The 17,690-nt window shown below is 46.7% G+C and overlaps 1 protein-coding gene across 4 annotated transcripts in view; it reads right to left on the bottom strand.

Moving 5' to 3' along the window:
• Positions 1-12,070: 12,070 nt before the first annotated feature.
• The window catches only part of LOC140186150 (gelsolin-like), a 98,218-nt gene continuing 92,598 nt past the window's right edge, over positions 12,071-17,690 (bottom strand). For all 4 annotated transcript variants that reach the window (XM_072240070.1, XM_072240071.1, XM_072240068.1 and 1 more), the window contains one exon: positions 12,071-12,723. In XM_072240070.1, coding sequence (XP_072096171.1) covers positions 12,551-12,723 — 173 coding nt within the window. In that variant the 3' untranslated portion in view covers positions 12,071-12,550. The remainder of the gene's footprint in view (positions 12,724-17,690) is intronic.

The raw sequence follows: 17,690 nt of genomic DNA, 5'->3' as shown, positions 1-17,690 counted from the left end.
TGACTTGGCCTCCATGGCCACGTGTGGCAATAAATTCCACAGATTCACCACTCTCTGGCCTAAGAAATTCTTCCTCCCCTCTGTTCTAAATGTCCTCTATTCTGAGGCTGTGTCCTCTTGTCTTAGACTCCTCCACCATAGAAAACATCCTCTCCACGTCCACTCTATTGAGGCATTTCAACATTCGACAGGTTTCAATGATGTCATAGAAACATAGAAAACCTACAGCACAATACAGGCCCTTAGGCCCACAGGATTGTGCCGAGCATGTCCCTACCTTAGAAGTTACTAGGCTTACCCACAGCCCTCTATTTTGTTAAGCTCCATGTACCCATCTAAAAGTCTTCTAAAAGACCCTATCGTATCTGCCTCCATTGCCGGCAGCCCATTCCACACACTCGCCACTCTGAGGAGGAGGGAAAAAAAAAACTTACCCCTGACATCTCCTCTGCATCTACTACCCAGCACCTTAAACCTGTGTCCTCTTGTGGCAACCATTTCAACCCTGGGGAAAAAGCCTCTGACTATCCACACGATCAATGCCTCTCATCTTGTACACCTCTATCAGGTCACCTCTCGTCCTCCATTGCTCCAAGGAGAAAAGGCTGAGTTCACGCAACCTGTTTTCATAAGGCATGCTCCCCAATCCAGGCAACATCCTTGTAAATCTCCTCTGCACCCTTTCTATGGCTTCCATATCCTTCCTGTAGTGAGGCGACCAGAACTGAGCACAGTACTCCAAGTGGGGTCTGACCAGGGTCCTATATAGCTGCAACATTACCTCTCAGCTCCTAAATTCAATTCCACAATTGATGAAGGCCAATACACTGTACGCCGCCTTAACCACAGAATCAACCTGCACAGCTGCTTTGAGCGTCCTATGGACTCGGACCCCAAGATCCCTCTGATCCTCCACACTGCCAAGAGTCTTACCATTAATACTATATTCTGCTATCATATTTGACCTACCAAAATGAACCACTTCACACTTATCTGGATTGAACTCCATCCGCCACTTCTCAGCACAGTTTTGCATCCTATCAATGTCCTGCTGTAACCTCTGACAGCCCTCCACACTATCAACAACAGCTCCAACCTTTGTGTCATCAACAGACTTACTAACACATCGCTTCACTTCCTCATCCAGGTCATTTATAAAAATCACGAAGAGTACGGGTCACAGAACAGATCCCTGAGGCACTCCACTGGTGACCGGCCTCCATGCAGATTATGACCTGTCTACAACCACTCTTCGCCTTCTGTGGGCAAGCCAGTTCTAGATCCACAAAGCAATGTCCCCTTGGATCCCATGCCTCCTTACTTTCTCAATAAGCCTGGCATGGGGTACCTTATCAAATGCCTTGCTGAAAAAATGTCACCCCTCATTCTTCTGAATTCCAGTCAGCAGAGGCCCAGAGCTCTTCATATGACAAGCCTTTCAATCCCAGAAGCATTTTCGTGAACCTCCTTTGAACCCTCTCCAATGTCAGCACATCCTTTCTTAGATAAGGGGCCCAAAACACCTCACAGTCCTCCAAGTGAGGCCTCACCAGTTCTTTATAAAGTCTCAGCATCACATCCTTGTTTTTATATTCTAGTCCTCTTGAAATGAATGCTAACATTGCAATTTCCTTTCTCACCACCTACTCAATCTACAAATTAACCCTCAGGGAATCCTGCACGAGATCTCCTAAGTCCCTTTGGAGCTGGGCTCCCAAGAAGTGTCACACAACATTTATTAGTGGGAAACATAACCTACTGTTCATTCTTTTTTGCTAATGTTCATTGAGCACTTCACTCTTACACCCACATCCCTTGGTGTACTGAAGTTCAATGCCGAGTGAGTGGGGCTTTTCTCTTAGCAGAGGAGGATGAGAGGCAACTTAATAGATGTATATAACATGGTAAGAGGCAGAGGATAACCAGTGCCGCCTTCCCTGGGCGGCAATACAAGAGGCCACACTTTAAAGGTGATTGGAGGAAAGTATAGGGGTGATGTCAGGCAGGGACACACTGGCAGGGGTGATGGTAGAATCTGATACATTAGGGACATCTAAGAGACTCTTAGATGTCAAGTTCAAAGTAAATTTATTATCAAATTACATACATGTCACCATATACAACCCTAAGGTTCATTTTCCTGTGGGCATTCACAGTAAGTACAAGAAACACAATAGAATCAATGAAAGACTTAACTTGACAGGACGGACAAACAACCAAGGACACGATAAAAGGCCTGTTTGGTTGATGTGGTTGAAATCATTTTCACAAATTTTTGAAACAAGTCGAGGAGTTTTGTAGATTGTCATGTTTCTGCACTTGCAGCATCAGCACTACCCTTCTTGCCGTATGCTTTCTTGAATCTAGTGATTGGCCTTGGAATAGGTTAAAAGGCTGTCATAACATTGTGGGCTGAAGGGCTTGTGTTGTGGAGTTCTATGTTCTCAGCCGCAGCTCATTAAGGTGAGGGGTGAAGTATGGAACTGGGGACAAAGCGACGCTGCAGATTGTAACATCGAAACAGCGAGCTGTTGGTCCCCCTCTCACTGAGGCAGGAGCGATGGCTCCCTCTCTGCCGTTAGTGAGAGAGACAACCCGTGGGTGCTGAAGTGCTGGAATAGATGGTGGCTTTTTTTTTTTGTGGTCTTTAGATCATAGTCTCTTTGGAGGGTTTTGCTACTGCCTGCATGGTGGGTGGTGTTTGGGGAGGTGGGGTGGCTGATCCTTTTGCTCAGGCAGGTTGGGGGAAGGTTAATGCTTTTGCTCAGGCAGGTGGGGGGAAGGTTAATGCTTTTCCTGCTGTTTGTGCATGGGAGTGGAAGAACGCTTTCCTGTCTTTCATTCTTTGCTGTTTTTCTTCTGTTTCCTGAGGATGTTTGTGGAGACTACGAATTTCAGGTTGTAGACTGTATATATTCTCTGACATTAAATGGAACTGTTGAAGCACCAAGTCATTGCTCTGGCAATCTATATTACAGAGTGGCTGCCGCGATGGTAGACACGGTGGCATTCACTGTCCAGATCTCTCTGGTTTCTGCGGTACTGGCCGATTTGGAAGATATCAAATGCAGCAGAGTTACTGTATGCCAGAGAAAATCCCTGGGGAAATAATAAAGCAATAGGAGAAGCTGGGAAATTTTTAGCAGGTGATGAGAGGGTTTAAATGCCGGTGGACAGGAGCTTAAAGTGATACTTCATGAGGTGCAGGAAGCAAGAGGGCACTTATGTCCACAACTCATTTTTCAGGTTCTTCCTGAGATCATAATCCTTAAGCAGTGCTGTACTTCCTAACCAGATAGTCAGGATACACAACTGTTCCTCCCTCCCCATCATCCTCGACACAGAGCTGTGTGCTGAGCCCATTGCTGTACACGGCTTACACGACAGTGTTGGGGCTCATCACCAACAACGATGAGATGGCCTGCAGAGAGGAGGTGGAGGAGCTCGAGGCCTGGTGTCAGGCAAACAATCCCTTAATATCAACAAGATAAAGGAGATGGTTATCGAGAACTCATACCACTGTCACCCCATCTTTCCTTTACATCAGTGGCACAGCAATGGAAACTGCAAGCAGTCTCAAACTCCTGGCAGTGCACATCTCACACAATCTCTCATGCTCCCAGAACACATCCTACACAGTCAAGAAAGCTCACCGATTCCTCTATTTTCTGAGGAGGCCGACGAGAGCTGGACTTTGCACATCCAGACACAGTAGAGAGCATCCCAACAAGATGCATCACTGCACCGTGGTAGACAGGAAGGCTTTTCAACGGGTAGTCCAAGCTGCCCAAGGCATCAGGGCACCTACCTACCTGCTATCAAGGGCATATATACTGAGTGAGGCCTTCAGTCAGGGTCAACCATGATACGCAAGCCTGGGCAATACAATATGGAGAGCAAGCTGTTGTCCATGTAGCAAGCTCCCCCTCTCCACGCATCTAGTGAACACAAAGGAACAGCAGACACCAATACAGTTCGGTACCAGCAGCGTTGCAAGAGTTGCCAGTCAGCGTTGAGCTTAATGCAGGGCTGCCTTAGGGATTCCAGCTCTGGATTTACCCCGCAGGTTTTACTCCCAAAGCCTTCCCCATGAGTGGGTACAGCAGCAAGGCAGCGGAGGTTTGAGATCAGAGTTTTCCTTCTCCTAGATGAGCTGCCAACCACAGCTGATGAGCCCCATCTGCCCAAAGTGACTAGTTTTAAGGTGCCAGTAATCTGTGTTCTCCTTCCATTGTCAGTAGAAACGTGAAGACCAGGAGCTGGACTTGATTGTCAGAGGCTATTTGAGGTGCACACCACTGGGAGCATTTAATAGGTTGTGGGAGCTTGTCCCCATTACCACCCCAGGCTATAAAAAAAACTTTAAGGAACCAAGGTGTCAGAAAAGGGCCAATGACATCATGAGGGATCCCACTCACATCAGGGAGGAGGCTATGTAGCATCCACAGCAGGACCATTAGACTCCAAAGCAGTCACTTTCCCCAAGCAGTAAGGCTGATCAACACCTCCACCCACTAACCCACCCCTGCACACCCCAACCACCACTACTTTATCATTTCCTGTCAGTCACCTCCTGTCACTCCTGTGCCTAGTGTCACTTTATGGACAGACAACGTATATAAGTGATCATATGTATTTATATTTATTGTGTGTGTGTTTTTTATTATTGTGTTTTATTTGTGCTGCATCAGATCCAGGGTAACAATTATTTCATTCTCCTTGACACTTGTGTCCTGGAAATGACATTAAACTATCTTGAATCTTGAAAAGATGATCTGATAGCACTTTAATGCTGACCTTGACCTTGGGTGCTGTCAGTATGGAACTCCCTGTTAGTACTCTAAATGTAGTTTAATATTCGTAGTCCAATGTGTGGTATGTGTCCTTAAATAAAGGATATAAAGGCATTCTGAAGGTTTTGAACCATCTGGAAAACTTATCTTGATATCTGGATGATATCTGAAACCTATAGAACATTGAAAGGCCTAGATAGAGTGGATACAGAAAGGATGTTTCCTATAGTGGGGGGGGGGGTGTCTAGGACCAGAGGCCACAGCCTCAATTAAAAGGGTGTCCCTTTAGAACAGAGATAAGGAGGAATTTCTTTAGCCAGAGGGTGGAGAATCAGTGGAATTCTTTGCCACAGACGGCTGTGGAGGCCAAGTCATTGGGTACATTTAGAGCGAAGGTTGACAGGTTCATGATTAGTCAGGGTGTCAAAGGTTCTGGGGAGAAAGCTGGAGAATGGAGTTGAGAGGGATAATAAATCAGCCTTAATGTAATGATGGAAAAGACTTGATGGGCCAAATGGCCTAATTCTGCTTCTATGTCTCAGGGATGACATGTTCCACCTCCTGCAAGAAATCATCCTTTGCTTGACATGGTAAAGTGAACATCACATAGAGACTAGCTGATGATCTTCTCACCTTTCATTGGGTTGGTGAAGTGGATACCCTCATCTCTCCCCATAACATAGAACACTTCAGCCCAGTACAGACCCTTTGGCCCACAACATTGTACCAACCTTTTAACTTACTCTAAAATCGATCTACTCTAATTCAAAGTCTTCCATTCCGGTACCATATGCCAAATGCTTCATTGAAAGTGCCCCAAATTCCCAGGCAGGACGTAGATGTCAACAGTCCACCTTGAATTGGTCTCAAGTGGCGTAACGGCCCACCACAAAAGACAACCAAGGCAACTGCAGTGTTACAGGTCTGAAGCACCAGTTTCTGGAGCTACAAACTAGAACTCTGGGGAAGGGTCTCAGATGGAAAATATTAATTGTGTCCATCAAAAGGTACTACATGACCTACTGAATATTTACCTTATATTGTCAGGAGGTCCACTATGTGCAGTGTTGATATCTCCCCCCCCCCCCCCCCCCCCAACCCCTCCCAGAGTTTCACTGTCCACCACATGTGAATGTGAAGGCCAAATGTTGAGTGTGGACCATAAGACCCATAGCAATTTCAAATCGGAAGTGGAGCGAATGGGCAATTTCAAATTCTAGGGTGTCAATATCACTGACAATCTAACCTGGACCCAACATATCGATGCAGCTACAAAGAAGGCACAGCAGCGGCTGTATTTCATTAGGAGCTTGAGAGGATTTGGTATGTCTCCAAAAACACTCAAATTTCTACAGATGTGCTGCGGAGAGCATTCTGGCTAACTGCATCACCGTCTGGTATGGTAAGGGAGGGTCTACTACACGTGATCGAAATAAGCTTGCAGACAGTTAACTTAGTCAGCTCTATCATGCGCACCATCAGCTTTATCACCAGCACGTGACATGAAATCTGCTAACATCAGATCCAGGACGTCTTCAGGGAGCAGTGCCTCAGAAAGGCGGAGTCCACCGTTGAGGACACATCACCCAGGACGTGCCCTGTTCTCATTGTGACTGTCAGGGAGGGAGATACAGGAGCCCGAAGGCACACACTCAATGATCCAGGAACAGCTTCTTCCCCTCTGCCATCTGATTTCTGAATGGACACTGAACCCAGGAAAACTACCTCACTACTTTTTTATTTCTATTTTTGTGTTACTTATTTAAATTTTATATATACTGTCATTCAGTTTTTTACTCTATTATTATGTGTTGCTTTGTGCTGCTGCCACTGTCAACTAATGTCGCGACGTATGCTGGTGATAATAAACCTGATTTTAAGAAGTGGAATTGGGCTATTCAGCCCATTGAATCTACTCCACTATTTGATCAGGCCTGATTTATTTTCCCACTCAACCCCACTCTCCTGTCTTCTCTCTCTAACCTTCGACATCCTTACTAACCAAGAGCATGTCAACCTCCCCTTCTGATGAATGTTCTCAGCCCAGAATATCGGCTGTTCATTCTTCTCAATAGATGCTGCCTGACCTGTGTTCCTCGAGCATCTTGTGTGTGCTGCTCTGGATTTCCAGCATCTGCAGAATCTCTTGTGCTTGTGACTTGCTGCTCCACTGTAAATATACCCAATGACTTGGCCTCCACAGCCACCTGTGGCAATGGATTCCACAGATTCACCACCCACTAGCAGAACTTCTATAGATGTGTGGTGGAGAGTATATTGATTGACTGCACCACAGCCTGGTATGGAAACACCGATGCCATTGAATGGGAAATCCTACAAAAATGTGGTGGATGCAGCCCAGTGCATCATGGGTAAAGCCCTTCCCACCATTTACATGGAGTGTTGTCACAGGAAAGCAGCTTCCATTATCAGGGACCCCCACCACCCAGGCCGTGCTCTCTTCTCACTGCTGCAACCAGGAAGGAGGTACAGGAGCCTCAGGGCTCACACCACCAGGTTCAGGAACAGTTACCACCCCTCAACCACCAGGCTCTTGAACCAGAGAGGATGACTACACTCAACTTCATTCGCTCCATCACTGAACTATTCCCACAACCTATGGAAACACTCATGGACTCTGCATCTCATGTTCTCAAATTCTATTGCTTATTTGCTTACTGAGTGATTGATCGTATTTGCACAGTTGACTGTCTTTTGCACATTCATTATTTGTCCATCCTGTTGGGTGTGGTCTTTCACTAAATCAACTATCCTTGGATTTACTGTATGCCTGCAAGAAAATGAATCTTAGGGTTGTACATGGTGACATATATCCACTTTGATAATACATTTACTTTGAACTATTGTATCTCATTGTGGAGATTGGCCACTGCTTGATTGGCAAGTACACCAAAAGGAGACTGACAATAAGCCACTCTAGCCTCCCAACTCAAAAACTCAGGAGAATTTCAGGTTTTGCAGTGCCAAACACCTCTTGCCATCTGGGACATTGCTCACCCAAGCAGCTGAGCCTAGTTTGGTGGATTGGACCTGTTTATTCCTTCACCACTCACTGTGTCAGCCGAGGCTCAGTGGCTAACAGTCCAACTTTGGGTTGAGGTCCCAAGACACCAGCGCATTATGGGCCAACGCCCTGGTGCAGCACTGAGGGAGAGCCACATGGTTGTTATCGTCGCAGTTGGCTGATGCATTAAATTATGGCCCTCTGGAGAAAAAAATCCCACTGCAATTCCACCACCTGTTAACAGTGAACGTTTAAGTCCTCGCTCAAAAACACAGATTACTTCATCTTTGTTTGTGAATGGCAATCGGCAGTCCCAGTAGTAATGCTTCAAAAAATACACCAACAGCCATTGTTGGGGTTCATTTTTATGATCTAGGGGGTATGCCTGATGAAGCGAGCTGGGGCTTTTCTCTTTGGAATGAGGGAGAATGAGAGGTAACTTAATAGACATGCACAGGACGATGTGAGGATTAGTTAGAAAGGATAGTCAGACTTTCCCGGGGTGGAAATAGCTAAATACAAGGGGGTATAATTTTAAGGTGATTGGAGGAAAGTATGGCCAACATCAGCTGAAACATAGAGATTGGTGGGTTTATGAACACCCTGCCAGGGGTGGTTGCAGAGGCAGATACATTAAGGGGATTTAGATAGCCACGTATAAGATAGAAAAATGGATAGTTATGTAGATCAAGACCAGGTTTAATTGTCATTCAACCATAAATGAATGCGGCCAAATGAAACAGCATTCCTCTGGGACCAAGATACAAAACACAGTACCAACAGTCATACACATCACAAGGCACATCTCAGATAGCAGTAAACATACAATCACACAAAAAAAGACATATATATCCCAATTCCCTGAGTAACATGTCCTGTAAATTATTGATGGTGCTTGGGTATTATCAGCAAGAACTAGCAGTTCTCAGATGAATGCACGCACGCATGTTTTCAATCCAGCTTGTCATTCCATCAATCAAACACTGGATGGCACCACCAACAGGAAGTGCCCAGCCCCTAACCCAGCATAGACGCTGTGCTACACCGCCTCTGGCATCTCCTCTCCTGGACTGCTGCAACAAGCAAGCCCACGGCTCGAGGCCTAGTCCTCGCTACAGCTGAGGCCACGCAGCTTCCCTGCCGCCTGTCGCACCGATAAACAGGGGAAATGGACTTGCAGCACTTTACATTGCCAATGTCCAACAGGGTCTTGCAGTTACAAAAGAAACATCCGAGGTAATCACTCGCTGGACTGCACACCACCTTCACACACCGACTCTGATGCTTTCCTGTAGCAGGCAGTAACATGGTCTACACCGTCCAGCTCCTCCACCTAAAAGCAACTCGCAGCTGGGGTAGGCCTGCTCTACTTAAAAGTTCTTAATGTCCTGCAGTGCCTTGCGATCTTTAAAAAAAGATACACATTTAAAAAAAGATAAAAGCACCTCTGGATGGCCCCTGTGAGGTTGCTCAACCCAGACATGCTGCTATCTTACCGTGAGGAGGGAAGGGTTAAATTAATTTTAGAGTTATTTAAAAGGTCGTGACAAAATCGTGGGCTGAAGGGCTTGTACTGTAATATGTTCTTTTGTGGAGCTATGACATTATGGAAAGCATTATTATGGATTAACAGAAATGAGAACTAGTCTTCTGGAAATAAGTTAGGATTAGAATTAGAATGTATTTAAATCTTGCAACGTGAGGGAGTAAAACTCTTTGTGTTATGCCTCCTTTGCAATGTACAGGCATTTGAATTTAAAAGTCTAATGGCTTGTGGAAGGAAGCTGTCCAGTAGCCTTTTGGTCCTGGCTTTAATACTGCGGTTGTGATTGTGGGGTGACTGGTGTCGCCGGTGATCTTCCAGGCCTTCTTTCTGCACCTGCTGCTGTAAGTGTCCTCAATGGAGGGAAGTTCACATCCATAGATGCACTGGGCTGTCCGTGCCACTCTCTGCAGTGCCCAGCGATCAAGGACCAGGTGGTGATACAGCTCCCAATGGTGCCCCTGTAAGAAGGTTTTGAGGGCCTATGCCGAATTTCTTCAGTCGCCTGAGGTGGAAGGGATGCTGCCCTGCTCTTTTGCCGCAAAGCCAGTGGGTACAGTCCAGGTGAGACCTTTGGTGATCTTCGGTTTCTTCGAAACATGGGCAACTGGGATTGGCTGGGTGGGCCCCATGTTCAGCCTGGATGGTGGGCCCACAGACCTGTCACATTTCTGACTCTAAAACCCGCACACAATTTAACTTCCAACTGATGCTTTGCGACTATTGAAACCAATCAGTGATCCCAGGCACAAAAGGGTTAACATACCAGGAGCATTTGATGGCCCTGCCTGTACTCCTTGGAGCTCAGAAGGGGGAGGGGTGGAGGGAATCTCATTGAAACCTATGAAATACTGAGAGGCCTAGAATAAGAGTGGGCATGGAGAGGACATTTCCTACAGAGGAGGGAGTCTCAGACCAGAGGGCATAGCCTCAGAATAAACAGATGCTCCTTCAGAACAGAGATGAGGTGAAATTTCTTCAGCCAGGTGGTGGTGAATCAGTGGAATTCGCCGCCACCGACGGCTGTGGAGGCCAAGCTGTTGGGTACATTTAAAGCAGAGATTGACAGGTTCTTGATTAGTATAGTATAGGTGTCAAAGGTTACGAGGAATAGTAAGTCAGCCATGATGGAATGGCAGGGCAGACTCGATGGGCCAAATGGTTTAATTCTGCTCCTATGTCTATGTAGGTGTGGGCCATTCTGATTCTGTCCCACTACAACTATGTAGGGAGAGGCATTTGATGAGTGTTCCTGTCATTAGCACATTGTGAAAGTGTACCGTTTCCTGCCACTTAAGGCACAGATCAAGACAGAGCTTTTTCATAGTCATAGTCATACTTTATTGATCCCAGGGGAAATTGGTTTTCACTACAGTTGCACCATAAATAATAAGTAGTAATAAAACTATAAATAGTCAAATAGTAATATGTAAATTATGCCAGGAAATAAGTCCAGGACCAGCCTATTGGCTCAGGGCGTCTGACCCTCCAAGGGAGGAGTTGTAAAGTTTGATGGCCACAGGCATGAATGACTTCCTATGACGCTCTGTGTTGCATCTCGGAGGAATGAGTCTCTGGCTGAATGTACTCCTGTGCCCACCCAGTACATTATGTAGTGGATGGGAGACATTGTCCAAGATGGCATGCAACTTAGACAGCATCCTCTTTTCAGACAGCACTGTCAGAGTCCAGTTCCATCCCCACAACTCACAGGCCTTACGAATGAGTTTGTTGATTCTGTTGGTGTCTGCTACCCTCAGCCTGCTGCCCCAGCACACAACAGCAAACATGATAACACTGGCCACCACAGACTCGTAGAACATCCTCAGCATCGTCCGGCAGATGTTGAAGGACCTCAGTCTCCTCAGGAAGTAGAGACGGCTCCGACCCTTCTTGTAGACAGCCTCAGTGTTCTTTGACCAGTCCAGTTTATTGTCAATTTGTATCCCGAGGTATTTGTAATCCTCCACCATGTCCACACTGACCCCCTGGATGGAAATAGTGGTCACCCGTACCTTAGCTCTCCTCAGGTCTACCACCAGCTCCTTAGTCTTTTTCACATTAAGCTGCAGATGATTCTGCTCACACCATGTGACAAAGTTTCCTACTGTAGCCCCGTACTCAGCCTCATCTCCCTTGCTGATGCAGCCAACTATGGCAGAGTCATCAGAAAATTTCTGAAGATGACAAGACTCTGTGCAGTAGTTGAAGTCTGAGGTGTAAATGGTGAAGAGAAAGGGAGACAAGACAGTCCCCTGTGGAGCCCCAGTGCTGCTGATCACTCTGTCGGACACACAGTGTTGCAAGCACACGTACTGTGGTCTGCCAGTCAGGTAATCACTTAACCTTCTGCTTAGTAGCGTATCCTTCGACACTGAACAAAAGGGGGTGTATTTTAGGTGTCTGGCTTTTGGAACAGACAGCTGTATTGAATACTCTCTGCTAGGTAGGAAGTTCCACCATTGTAAATACATAATTCTGTACATTTATCCAACTATATTCAAAATGTTAAAGTACAAGTAGGTGAACAGAGCAACTGAAGCTGTCGTTTATTGTCATCTTAGAGTTGAAAAAATACAAAAACATTGTGTTCGGAGAGTGAGATTCTCTTGCATTCTCCTGGACGTCTGCTCTATGAATAAACACTTAAAATTCACAGCTACAGCTTCTGTGCGGCTCAGCTTTAGTCAGACGCAACAGCCATAATGATTTCAGACATTCCAAAATTTTATTGAATATATAGCCTTCATTCAACCAATAGCACTCAATGTTCCTGTTTGCTGCTGTTGATGTCTTACATTTCATAAGTTAGCTGGCCCGTTTCCTGCATTATTGCAATAACACGAACATCACCGGGCAGAAAGTGCTTTAGAACATTACAAGTAAGAGTTATGCATTTTCCTTTTGCAGAACTACCACTGACACATTAACGTCAAACTCAAATCAACCCAACAGAAACAAGATCCCAATCTGCTCCAAACTTTGCAACCTTTATTCGGGAAGCATAAGATGTGTTTAACAAGTGCCCGTGCGTGGCCTAAATATTGCACAGCAAATTTCTTTAAAAATGTGAGGAATAAGCAGCGCTGTTGGCTGACAAAACCTTTGTCCGCATCCCCCGACCCCCCGCATCCAAAGCCACGCGAAGCGAGAATGAAAGTGTGAAGTACGGACAATGCGCCTGGCAAGTTATGACACTTCAAGGTCCGCCATGGCCCGCTCGAGAGGATCCACGCTCCAGTAATCATAATCCCAGCCGAGGAACCAGCCTGTAAATGACGGAGGCTCAAAGCCCTGCTTGACGATCACAACGGGTGTCCGCCGATCCCTGTTGGCTGGATCAGTCTCGATATAAACTTTAGCTGCAAGAAAGGGGGAAAAAAAAAAATAGAACATCAGTTACCAAACAAATTTCACGTTAACTCATGAAATAGGCCGGCTTCTCTACTTCCTTCGAATCTCAAGGCCACCAAAAAAAGTAACTTCTGTGATATGCCGATTAGTCCGATACTTTACAACTCTCTCTCTCTGGCTATCCATCCCATAGAATGATGATTGTTCCTTTCAGTCAGTTAGTGGGGTGGGATATCCCACTCCTCAGAAAGGAACAGCGTGCGTGTGAGTGGATTTTAGGTGAGTAGGGGGTTGTACAGGTCCAGACCCACCCTCTCAACATCCCCTCCCAGATCCAGTAGCATGGTGGGGTCCAAATCGGCTGGGGGAAGTTCTGTTGCAGTGAATGGCCAGACCAAGCTTCGATGCAAGGGCTGCCCTTTCCGCGCTTCACAGCACGTGCTTGCTAGATGGCCGTCGACCCAACCAGAGGGTTCATCCGCCCTTTGACAGGTCTTGTTTTTCGTCCTGCAGGGAGCCTAGCCACCCTCCTCACCAGGCAAGCCTGGTGGGGGAGCTGGTTTAGTCGCCCACCACCCGACCATGCGACAGGTAGTACTGGGTCACATGGTACCAGTAGCACTCAGACCAGTGACCTTACAGCACCACAATAGGGATTCGATTCCCGCCACTGTAAGGTGCTTGTGCACCTTCTCTGTGACCACGTGGGTTTCCTCTGAGTGCTCTGGTTTCCTCCCACATTCCAAGGACATACAGTTTGGAGTTAGCAAGTTGTGCACAAACTATGTTGGCACTGGAAGCATAGCAACACAAGCGGGCAACCCCCCCCCCCAGTACATTCTTGGACTGTGGTCTGACGTATGACTCATATTTTGATGTACATGACAAGTAGTGAAAACCTTTATCAGTGAAGGGAGGGAGGAGAAGATGGCGATGCAACGAAGCGTGCGCTGCCTCTCCAGTGAAATTATATCGTATTTGTTAAATAGGGGCCGTGCACAATCCCGATTTGATGGAGACAGATGTGAGAAAGTACGGAGGAACATCTGGAGGAACTTCTGAAATGCCCGGTTCGCTGCCACTGCTACTGTGCGATTGAGAATCTCCGGAGGGGAAGGCCCCAAATCCTCGGCTTTGCCTGTTGCTGGCAGCCGGGGTTGGGGTCGAAGTGCTCAGCAGAGATGGTGCTCGGTGGCGGAGGGCTGGTCGGAGGCTCGAAGTTTTTGGATGGACTGAGAGTCGGACTGTGCTCGGGTGCTTCCAGGATGCTGCATCGGCAAGTTTGCGGTGCTGGAAGCTCATGGCAGGGAGAGTTTTCTTCCTTCTACCATCTGCGTGAGATGTTGGGACTTGCGAGAGACTTCGCAAGGTTTTTTTTTTTACCCTGCCCATGGTCTGTTCTTCTATCAAGTTATGGTATTGCTTGCACTGTTGTAACTATATGTTATAATTATGTGGGTTTTGTCAGTTTTTCAGTCTTGGTCTGTCTTGTGTTTCTGTGATATCATGCTGGAGGAACATTGTATCATTTCTTAATGCATGCATTACTAAATGACAATAAAAGAGGACTGCGTGTCCTCAATCTAATCTAATCTTTAAAAGTAATGGTTGTATAACTGGTTGCAGCAATTCCAGCACATGGTAACACAAGAGGCTGTAGAGAGTTGTGGACACAGCTCTCCCCACCACTGACAATTTCCTGGAGATGCTGACCCAGGACAGCATCTACTATCAAGGACCCCAACCATGCTCTCTTCTCACTGCTTCTGTCAGGTAGGAGGTCCAGGAGCCTAAAGCCCCACACCCCCAGGTTCAAGAACAGCTACTTGCTGACAACCATCAGGTTCTCGCAATGACCTATAGGACCCCAACCCTACCTCAGCAATGGAAGCCTAAACACTACACCTGTGTGCTCCCAGGGACATGTGATACAGACCATTTTTCCTCTCTCCCTTGTACAATTTATACTTTGTGCTGTTGGCTGTACCCATGCGTCTGTGATATTGCGACAAATAAGTTTTCCATTGTAAAGATTAACCTTATTTGTTGCGTGCACATTGAAACATAGAACAGAATGCGTCATTTGTTTCAATGACCCACACAGTCCACAGATGTGCTGGGGAAGCCCGCAAGTGTCACCGTGTTTCCAGCGCAAACATAGCACGCCCACAACTTACTAACCCTTACAAATCCCTGTCTCTGGCATTTGGGAGGAAACCAGAGTGCCCAGAGGAAACCCCCATGGTCATGGGGAGAACAGCAAACTCCTTACAGACAGCAGTGAGTATCGAACCTCGATTGTAGGCACTGTAAGGCATTCCACTACCGATCCGCCGTCCCCGCATGATAATAAAGTTGATTTGAAGTGGGACAAAGCGGTGGAAACTGGAGATGGGCGCCAACTTCACTGTTTTGTGCAAAACTGTGACTTGAGCTGTTGGCAGCTCATTCACCGGAGCCATGATCTACCTGGGGACAAGGTGCACGGGCTTGCTTCACCCAGCACACGTTCGCAGGATCCCCTTACGGCCCCCCATTCTGCGGCCACACCTATGAACATCTCAGCTCACTAAGACACGCCAGTGAGCACATCTACAAGGAGCGGTTTCACAAGAAAGCAGCTTCTGCCATCGCGAACCCCCACAATCCAGGCCCTGCTCTCTTCTCGCTGCTGCCATTTGGGGGGAGGTACAGGAGCCCTGGGTCCCATACCGCCAGGTTCAGGAACAGTTATTACCCCTCAACCAGTGTGGACAACTACACTCTCCACAACTCCGAGCACAATCTATGGACTCACTTACAAGGACCCTACATCCCTGTAGACCCTACAACTCGTGTTCTCAGTATATTTTATCTACTATTCAGTTATTGTAATTATTGTTTTTTGTGCTTGCAGTTTGTCTTTCGCACATTGTTTGTAGTCTGTATGTAGCTCTCCCCCTCTCCCCCATTGATTCTATTGCAGTTCCTTGTTCTACTGTGAATGCCTGCAAGTAAGTGAATCTCAGGGCTGTATATGGTGACATAGAAATCTAAAGCACATTACAGGTGCTTCTGCCCACAACGTTGTGCCGCCTATGTAACCGACTTTAGAAGCTGCCTAGAAGTTCCCTGCCCCACAGTCCTCCATTTTCCTATGCTCCATGTACTTATCTAAGAGTCTCTTAAAATAGGGTCTTAAAAGACCCTGCTGTGTCACACATGTACTTTGAACAAACTGGATTGAACAACAGAGACCGAGATTGCAACCTGTGGGATCTTCTCCAATTTACACTTAGCTGCAGCAGGAGATTTTTATCTGCCTATTGGCCGGAAGTGAAGGACAGGGAGCTGTGCAGACGTGCTCCATTTCCACTCCCAACTCTTCAGTTACATCTCAGTTTTACAGCGTCTAACATACGGCTTGCGCAACAATGCTGCGCTCACAGCGAGCGGCTAACCACCTTCTGTGGTTACCGATGTTGCAGAGTAGGGGATTCCCGAAGCAGAGACTCTTTTACAAGGGACTTGAGTGCTACCTTGCACGCACCAAGGGAGTCACCAGTGGTAAGGGAAATTTCAGATTTCCTCCCACAGCCTCACAACACACAGGTCAGTTATTTACTGCTGCAGATTGCCTCGTGTCGAATTGAGCAGTGGGTATTAATGGGCAGAGGAAGATAATAAATTACAGGGAAACAAATAGAGGACTGGGGTTGTTGTGTGTCACATTTTGAACCCCATGGCTCAGATGGACTCCAGCGTTACCAGGTAACAATGCAAAGTGAAAGCAGCTGCCGAGAGTTGTGGATGGTGCAGAAGATTGCCAAGTGGTACAGCAGGAAGCAGATCAGAAGTTTAATCTGGCTTAATATGAAATGTTGCACTTTGGGAGATCAAACGTAAATGACAGCATAATGTTAATGAGCAGAGGGACCTTGGGGCCCGAATTCCACAGCTCCCCGAAAGTAACTGCACAGGTCGACCGTGGTTAGGAGTGGCATACGGCACAGTTGCCTTCATTAGTCAAGGCATTGAGTTCAAAGGTCAGGAAGCTTTGTTGTAGCTTTATAAAATTCTGGGTGAGGTCACATCTGGAGTGTTGTATTCCTTTCTGGCCATTCCATTATAGGATGGATGTGGAGGTTTTGGAGGGGTATGGAGGAAGTTTCCTAGCATGCTGCCTGGAGCAGGAGGCTGGACAAACTTGGGGTTGTTTTCTCTAGAATGAGAGGGCTGAAAGGAGACCCAATAGAATCGTACAAGCAGCACAAATCGGGTAGACTGCTGGCTTCCTTCTCACAGGGGTGAAATGTCTAATACTAGGGTAGAGGGCATGTTCTTAAGTCTGGGGGCAGGCTTGAAGGAGATGAGTTGGGCAAGTTTATTTTATTAACACAGTGTTGGGAGCCTGGAATGTACTGACAAGATTGGTAACAGAGGTGTAATAAGATGGAGATGGACGAGAGGCTCTTTGATAGACACACAAATGTGTAAAGAATGGAAAGATATGGACACTGTACATTGTTAAGTGTTTGGTTACGAGCTTCACTCATTCAGCACAACATTGAGGCAAAGGGCCTACTCCCATGCTCTGTTCTAAAGACAAGGTGCACACAGAGGCCGCACTGGGATGTAGTAACCCATCTGATCCATCCTTGGCGAGACAAGTGGGTTTCTGGTCTGTGCAAGGGCTACATACAAATACAATGCCTCTCGCACCACCAACCACAGAATGTTTCACAAAGGTTTAATGGTCTTCAAGGTTACAGAACCACATATCATTTTGCAATACCCCAGGTCTCAGGGGGCCATTGTGGGAAGTAGTGAGAGCTAAGTGTTTGCAGACGTGTGCTGGTCGATCGGCTGAAGTGTTCCAACCCACAAGGTCCTTGTGCAAGAAAAAGCCACACTGTCCACCAAGACCATATTTAGTCCTCAGCCTGCCCAATTCACTTTTTTTTATATATACACGAAAAGACGAAGTGCCTGAAGG

The sequence above is a fragment of the Mobula birostris genome, chromosome 22 (assembly GCF_030028105.1).
Source record: "Mobula birostris isolate sMobBir1 chromosome 22, sMobBir1.hap1, whole genome shotgun sequence".
NCBI lineage: Eukaryota > Metazoa > Chordata > Chondrichthyes > Myliobatiformes > Myliobatidae > Mobula > Mobula birostris.
Note: the sequence above shows the minus strand (reverse complement) of the source record. Positions and strands in the feature narration are given on the sequence as shown.